An 8,342-nucleotide genomic window follows, 5' to 3' on the forward strand; every position below is an offset into this window, starting at 1 on the left:
CCCTCCTTGAAGGGGAAGAAGCTATGCAGGAACACACAAGGCACACAAGCAACAAAAGCCAATCCCAGTTTTAAGCTATGCTGACCAGAAAGTTGTCAGAAACAGACTGAGTGACTCAAGCACTCCTTAGAGACAGAGAAGGTTAAGAGGCCACGAGGGTAGGTCACATCAAGTATTTGCTGCCACTGATCTGCTCCCAAGCACTTGCAGGGCTGGCCCACTGAATGACTGAGGAACGATGGAGGCATGCCTGAGCACACTGTGGGTAGTTCAAGGCTCAAGAGAAAGGAAGCATGTACAGTTGTGGGGTTGTCTAAAGCCAGCCCCTCAACTTTTGCAAGTAAAACCAGCTCCACTGTTAGTTTCTTGAAAAAACTTGGGGTTTATTGATTTAAACTGCAAACAGTCATTACAAAAGAGATTCTCTTTTAAATAAACTCACACAAAGAGGAAGAAAAAGCAGTGTAGCGAACAGTAACAGGGGGAAAAAAAATTACATTCATTATTCTCTTTGTGCCAGTCCCATTCACCTTGGCAAGGAAAACTCCAAACTTGGAATACACAAATGCAAAGACAAACTGTATTTGGAATGTCTTCAGATAGGCACTTGGAGCCCAAGGCTCTTCTCCTTGAATAATCTATACAATTAAGAGGAAGAAAAAGGTCTTCCTTCCACGTTGTCTCGCAACAGAGCTCAGGTATGTACATTCTAAAGCCCAGGTAGGTAAGACCCGGGAGAGGGGAAGAGAAGGAGAAGAGAAAAGGCAAAGATGCACAACAACTCCATTTGCAGTCCAACACAAAAAAAGGGGAAGGGAATTCTAAAATAAATAATCCAAACACAGTTTTTGCATTTTTTTAAATTAATTTTTCATTTTTTAAAATAAAATAACCAAAAAAAGTGTAAAGTTACAAAAAATGTCATTGTAGTATAATATATTAAACTGTGGGGAAAAAAGGAAAAAAGACACTTCACAATCTTAAGATTAATATGGAAGATCATAATTTAAACATAAAAGAATATATTCTATGGATTCATCATCCCGATAAATATGAACAAAATTAAAAAGCAAAGGTTTCGGCAATAAATACGTTTTGATAAGTTAAATAAGCTTTTTATATTGTTGTGCAGTGACAAGCAAAATTTGCTCTCCAATTTCTGAAAAGTTATACAAAATTAAAAACCCAGAAAAAAAATAATAAAAAGCTTGGCGTGAGTGCTCTAAGATAGGTCTAAAGTACTCTAGAGCAAAACCATTAAAGCTATGTCTACTGGAACTTTGTTTACACGAACTTGTGTGTGTGGAATGACTTCTGTTGGCCCCACCCCTCTATTTCTTTATTTGTTTTAAGATGTCACATGTATGCATGGGGAACTTTTTAGCACCAAAATCAAGTCTCTCATAGTCCATCTGTTTTTTGCTTTTTTTTGTTTTCTTCCTCCCAGTCGAAGTCCCACTCATGTTACAATCTTTGTCCGTTCTCAGCTTTTCTTCCCGCAGACCTGAGCGGATCCAGGCAAGTCTTTAAGGGGAGGGGAGAAAGAGGACTGGACGTTAACATCTGCCCACATGCCTGCAGCCTAGCAGAAACTGGCCAGTTGGGAAGGGACTGGGAAAGGGCGATGCAGTACATGGCCAGTGGAGGGAGCCGGATTCGGACATTTCCTGCACATCTGGAAGTGCACAGAGCTGCTGGTGCCCTCTGCAGCTGGAGAGGTAATACAGTCACAGTGAAAGTGTTAAAAGGCACTAATTTTGTAAACGTTATTGCTTCTCATCGGAATTTTGGCACTTAAGGTTTAAGCCAGTGGGTATTAGGCAGGCAGGTGGACATGTTAACATCCAGCTTGGACTACTGGGGATAAGGGGAGGGGGGGGAGTTCAGCTTAACATTGTAATAGAGGTGGGGAGGGGCAAGAGGAAACCCCAGATTAGTCGTCGGAGATGGAGAGTCTGCTGAAGATGGGAAGACGTCTTGAGGTGTCCAGGATAGGGGAATCTGAGCCGCTGTGGCTGCTGCTGGAGCTGCTCAGATAGCCCTCCTGGTCAGAGAGGGAGTCCTGAGGACTGGGTGGCGAGTCAAACAGGTTGGGGGACTCGGACATGGGCCTGAACAAGAAGGTGGTGGGGGAGCTCCCACTGGGCACCTGCACCCCCATGCTGGGGGCAAAGAGACTGACCAGCTCCTGGCTGGAGAAGGTGAAAGGGTTGCTGGCGCAGTCAGGCAAGGTGGGGGAGCCCAGCAGGTCGTCAGCGCTCAGCATGGGCGGCGGTGTGATGGAAGTGGGGCTGTCCAGCAGCCCGCTGGCAGCAGTGCTGGGGAAGCCGGCAAAGCTGAAGCTGTGCTGCAGGCGGGGTCTGTCGGTGACGGCGGGCTCCCGGCTCCCCGCCACGGCGCGGCGCTCCTCCGCGTTGTGGATGAAGTGGCAGCGCGGCCCATAGGGGCAGAAGCCGATGGTGTGGAAAGTGCGGCACAGCTCGGTCTTGTACTTGGGGTGACGGGTGAGGCTCCGCAGCTCGTGGATGCCGTGGGCGAACTGGCACTTGTCACCATACTTGCAGGCACCGTTCTCCTCGAAGGGCCGGCACAGCTCTGTCTTATAGCGGCTGGAGTTCACCTGTCCCCCAGGCTGCTTTTGCTGCAGCAGGCGCTCACCACCCTCGGAGAAGGAGCGGTCCCGAAAGCGGCTTTCCCGGGGGCCCAGCATAGGAGCCGGCTCCCCTTTCAGGCTGCTGAGGAGCTGGTTCTGGTGAAACTTGGAGTTGGGCAGAGTGACAGAGTGCCTCCTAGGGAAACCCCCGCCCGCCGGGGTGCCTACCGCCTTCCTGTCCAGCAGGCACCCGCTGACACCCGAGGGGCTATAATTCAACATCTTGTTGCTCTGCGGAGACAAAGCAAGGGCCGGTCACGTCACTGCTACTGCCACCACCTCCTTCGACGTCCCCACGCAGCCCCGAGAGCACGGCGCGGCACCCCACTGCCGCGGCCCGGGGAGCGGCGGCCGCCCGGCCCCCCCGCTCCCTCCCTCTCTCCGCAGCCACATCTGCTGCAGCCCCCTCCGCCGCCCCACCCGAGGGCCCCCTGCTGCGCCCCTCCCCGTCCTTGGCGTAGAGCGGTCACGGAGCGAGCCGAGCGCCCGGCACGGGGGGGCGCCCCAAGGCTCCGCGAGGCGGGAGCGCTTTCCTGGGAGCGTCCCCGGGGACGGCGGCGCGCGGGAAGGGCAGCGCGCGGCGCGGCGCCCGCCCAACCGCTCCCGCAGCGCGGCCGGCGAGGGGCGGCCGGCGAGGGGCGGCCGAGCCCGCGGGGAGGGAGCCCGCCCGTCCGTCCGTCCGTCCGCTTCTCCTCCCGCCCGGCCCCGCGGCAGCGCCGCCGCCCGCCGCGCCGCGCCGCGCCCGGGCGTGTTGTAGCGCGGCGGCCCCGGGGGCACGGGAAGGATCCGGCCGCCCCGCTCGGCGCCGCGGCTGAGCCCGCCGGGAGCGCGGGGCGGCTCCCCCACCCTCCTTCCTCCAGAGCGGCCGAGGCGGGAAGCGCGGGCGGGAGAGAGCCCTGCGCCCCGAAACGGAGTGGCCGCGCTCGGTCCCCGCCCTGCGCTCTCCGGTCCCAGCGCCGAACTTGCTCACGACCAGAAAGCGATGGGGGGGGGGGGGGGGGGGGGGAAGGGGGGGAAGCCCGAACACGAACCCCAAGGAAGCCGAAAAGCCCCGAAGTTGGCGGCGCAACTCCCGCCAGCGCTCTTACCTTGCATAAAACTTCGCTCAAGTCGAAGATGGTGGGCGACACCAGGGCTGTGGACATCTTCGGCGAGCGAGGGGGGGGAGCGAGTGGGGCAGCGGCACTCGGACACGAGGAGTCACGGGTGGGTAAGGCACAGCCTCCAGCGCCCCTGCTCGCAGCCTCCCCCCGCCGCCGATGCCGCCACCACCAGCTCGCCCGGCCGCCGCGCCCGCTCGCCGCTTCCAGCGGGTTCGGGAAAAGCTCAACTCTTATAAAGTTTCTGACTTACCCCGGGAGGAGGAGCCGGCGGCGAAAAAGGGGAGGAGGAAGAGGGCAGGGTGATTGACACCGCGACTAAATCACCCGGGCAGGCAGGCCCAGAAAAACTTTCGGGAGGAAGGGGGGGCGGAGGGGGAGGGGGAAGGGGAAAGAACGCAAAGCGGCGGGCGGGTGGGCGGTCGGTCGGGTGGCGGTGCCGGGCCCGCCCCGCCCTGCGCCGGAGGGGGGCGGTTGTGCGGCCGCACCGAGCAACTCTGCGCGCGTGTCCGTTTGTGCGCGCGTGCCCCCACGTTGTGCGCGTGTGTCCGCGTGCGTCCGCGCGTGTAACGCGGGACGCGCGCGAGCGCCCCTCCGGCTGCGCGCGCGGCCGTCCCGTCCCGTTCCGCGCGGGGGGAGCGGCGGCCGCGCGCCCAACGGCCGTGCTGGGCGGCGGCTCCGCGCTCCGCCGGACTTTTTCCCGCGGAAACCCAGCGGGGGTCGGCCCGCTTGGATTTAAACTGACCGGACCCAGCTTCGGCGCGGCCGCTCGCCCGGCGTCTGTGCGCCCTGGAGGGCTTTGTGCTGATCACCCCCCGCCGCCCCCCTCCCCTCTTTCGGAACTTTACTCCTTTTTTTCAAAATTTTACTGAAACCTGGCAGGCTCTGCAAGGGGAAATAGCTCACATCCCCAGTAATTTAAGTTGTTAAAATACGTGTCTGCCCTTTAAAAGGGTGTTTGATAAATCCTGCCTTTTCTCCTAGTCGCCAGGACTCCACACTGTAAAACTGAAAAAAGAAAAAAATAAAGAAAATAAGGTCTCTAAGCAAGTAATCTGTTCCAGGTTTTAGTAAGCAAAGTATGATTCAATGATTCATACTGATACCGGTATGGCAGAGACAAGGGGGGAAGATGGTGGCAGTTTCTGTATAAAAATAAAAATGAGCCAAACTGTTGAAGGCTTGTCAATACCAGGGCGCCTCAGCGCACTCATCCCCTTTAGCCCCAGCTGAGGCGAGGCTCGCCCCAGCTGTAAGTTCGGTGGGTGTTTCATCCGAGGCTGAGCAATGGCATCTGGGCCCTCTTCCCCGCGCAGGCGGGCGAGGGGGGGCCCTGCCCCGGCACTGCAGGCTCTTCCTCCTTCCCTGCACTCCAGCTTGGCTGGGAGAACAGAAACCCCTGCCTTGGGCTGCAGAGCGCTGACCCGAGCGGCCATCGCACCGAAAACTTCAAACAAATGATCCACTTCCTCCTCTGTTTGCTTTGGAGTCCCGGCATCTGGACTTTGCGCTGGCGGCTGATCTTTTTCCCCTCCTTTGGTCTTCAAGAACAACCAAAATAACCAACCGAGAGAAATGCCCACAGGCTCAGGCTATTCCAGATTTTTTTTAATGATCATTACTATTATTATTTACTTAAGGAGAGCAATCAGGTTCCTCGAATTTCCTTCTCTTTATAGTTTCTTGTTTTTTCCCCTTCCCTTGGCCAGAAGTGGGGAGTAGACAGGGGAGCGAACAGCCTATTATTTTCTGCAGTTGTTTACTCGTTCTGTAGATGGTGCTTGTTCCCAGGGCTCTGAGCCTCTCTATAATTAAACCCATTTTAATTGTTAGTTAGAAACGTCATTTCGGGGACTTTCCAAGAGTTACCGAGAAAGCCAGCCGAGATAACTATTTCACTACCAAGTCGCTCCCAGCTTGGTTTTTGCCCGGTTCCTCCTGTCGTCCAGCCACGGCATGGGGCTGACCTCGGAGTGGGATTGCAGCAAGCCCAGGGCCGGCAGCCCCTCCGCCAGCACAGCCCTCTGCCCCTGCTGCTTTTGTGTTATTCGCTTGCACCGTGTACATTTGTTTTGGAAACTTGGGATTTACGGCTGCACATTTCCGCAGATCAAGCGGCAAAGGCTGAAGCCGAGAAGGAATTTTTTTTCCAGTGATTTAGCTTGGCAAACCCCGACTCCATGGTGGTCTGCCTTGCATTGCCTGTGCACATGCTCAGCTCAGGAATTTAGCTGCTCACCCCACCTCGTGGCTAAAAGTCAGAGCCCTCCAGGCCAGAGTGGGAATTTGTGTGGGCATGAATTCACACTGAGCAGAAGAATGAAAAAACTGGAGCCTTACACCACCCGCCAGAGCCGTGCCAGAACTTTGATAGATGCAAATGAATAAAGATAGGTAAATGAATAAATGAAAGTCAATTATTAAAAAAGATTACTGAAAAAGTGAATGAATGCAATGCCATGCTCACTAGCCTTCTTGTGTGGGTCAATCCATCCAGGCCCAGCACATTCCAGTTGGGATACTACAGCTGGGCCTGGGAAGAAGGAATAAATGTCCAGAACCTCCCAAGCCCTTCTCTAACTTGTCCTCAGCGCAGAAACTGCTTTTGGAGCCCTCTCCTTCCCTGGGTCAAATGCAAGCAGATGCTAAACTTGTCACAAAATACAGAGGGAGAAGATTCTGCATCAGACCTGTGCACACATTTAGCAGAGAAATTAAGAACCGCTTTCCTGCATGAGAGCTGAAACAGGTCAGAGTGGCCAGAAGGCGGGGAAGAAGAAGGGGGCAATGAATGAAATGATAAAGGCAGGAGGTTTAAAGGATTACTTTTTCCAGCTGCGTGTGTGTATATAAAACTGTGGGCTTGTTGGCACATGATACTGTGGAGGTCAAAAGTATAAACTGGGTCAAAAAAGCAATTCGACAAATTTATGGAGGAAAAGTCCCTGGAGGTTTACTAAAGGCAAAGGCAAACCTCTGCGACATGTTGATGGACAATGCACAGCAACAGTATCACTCTCTCATTCCTGTTTTCCCCCATAAGCATTGACTGCTCTTGGAGGTAAGAGGAAAGCCACAACAGACCTTTGGTCTGATCCAGTTTGGCACTGGGATGTTCAAATCAACACTACCTTGTCCCCGAGCTGCTGAGCATGGGTTCACATGCTGGTCATTGCTAAAGGCTGGAGAACTGTCTCATGGGGTGGCTGCACTCTTTGCCCAGGTTAACTCCCCGTCAGGGTAATAAGAGGTTACTTTGAGCACTGACTGTAAACTGAATCCAAGTGCCAGCTTTGCCACAGGTATATTTGATGATGGTACAGCTCCCATAGCAAAAGAACAAGGTTGCTATCTTCAGACACCTGCACTTCCCTTCACCTGGAGCCATTTGGCAGTAGGAAGCCTGCAAATCTGCTTGCGTCTGAGTTACGGAGCAAGAACTTGAGTACAAAAAAGCCTGAATTGTTGAAAACAAGTTGGGGGTCATGTGTTTTGGTTTATTCCCCCTCCTACCACTCAGTTCCCAAAGTTTCAAGGTAGGAAAGGGAAGTGCTTTCATCACAAGCAAGGTTTTCCCCTGTGAATTTCAGATGAGTTGGGCATTTCACTCCCCTGCTCCCATGGGAATCCTCAGGTAAACAGATGTGTCTTTTCCGAAGCAGTGCTCCGATGTACAGGGGCTGGGAACAGAGGAAGGACAAACCTCCTGACTTTATTTTTGCTGGGGGTGTAAAATGAGCCGAGGCTTTCTGCAGTCACTATTCTATACATATCTTTTGGGTCTGATGCTATTTTTGTTGGCTGTGACCCTGGAGGTGTAGGTGTGGAAGTGCCTTTCTGCTGGTCTCTGCAAGCGGGTGTAGATGTTTCCTCTGTTCCAGGCACCTCCTCAGACGCTGTGGCCTTTCAGGGGGAGTAGGCGGATGTCAGCGTGGCCTTTCCCCACCTGTCTGTAACTTTTTAATACTTCCTTTTATTTTGACCTTGTGCTTCTTCCATGGAACATCTCTGGGTAGCCACTGGGAGGTGTAAATGGCTTGAGATAGAAACCACAGCTTGTAGGTGCGCCCTCTGCCAGGCTTTTCTGGCACCCAAGGAGGTCAGCTCTCCGCCTGCTCCCAAGCAAAAGGGATATTACCAGCTGCTCGGTGAGAAAACAAATTCACAGAGATACAGGAAAGTGTGTTAAGGTGGTGGGAAGCAACGGGAGTGAGATTCCTGGCAGCTCGGGTATGTAAACATTCATAAAATAGAGAGTGTGTGCATGTGTGTACTTTGTGGTGGCAGGAAACCCAAGGAGCTAGCTCCATTATTTTTGCTGGAATTGGTAGCAACAGTACCAGACAAATATTATAAGCCCTTAATCCTCCTGACTTTACACCTGTGAATGACCTAAAGACCATCCAAGGTGATCTAAATTACGGCACATCTTTACGAATTAGTAATGGAGTTTGGGATCTGATTTAGTTGATCATAAAAAGGGCTTTCTGTTTTTCAGTAGCTCAGATGCTGGGCTACCTCTGGGGGAAGTGAGGGGAAGACAGGAGGTGGAGGTAATGTGTGGCCTCTACTGAAGTGTCACATGGATG

The 8,342-nt window shown here is 53.7% G+C and overlaps 1 protein-coding gene across 1 annotated transcript; it reads right to left on the reverse strand.

Moving 5' to 3' along the window:
- Positions 1 to 358: 358 nt before the first annotated feature.
- ZFP36L1 (ZFP36 ring finger protein like 1) lies at positions 359 to 3,975 on the reverse strand. The gene is made up of 2 exons (XM_032112503.1): positions 3,742 to 3,975; positions 359 to 2,884 (listed from the first exon to the last, which is right to left on the reverse strand). The coding sequence occupies exons 1-2, from the start codon at positions 3,796 to 3,798 to the stop codon at positions 1,934 to 1,936; spliced, it is 1,008 nt and encodes a 335-aa protein (XP_031968394.1). The 5' UTR covers positions 3,799 to 3,975; the 3' UTR covers positions 359 to 1,933.
- Between the last annotated feature and the right edge of the window lie 4,367 nt (positions 3,976 to 8,342).

The sequence above is a fragment of the Corvus moneduloides genome, chromosome 6, assembly GCF_009650955.1.
Source record: "Corvus moneduloides isolate bCorMon1 chromosome 6, bCorMon1.pri, whole genome shotgun sequence".
Taxonomy (NCBI): Eukaryota; Metazoa; Chordata; class Aves; order Passeriformes; family Corvidae; genus Corvus; species Corvus moneduloides.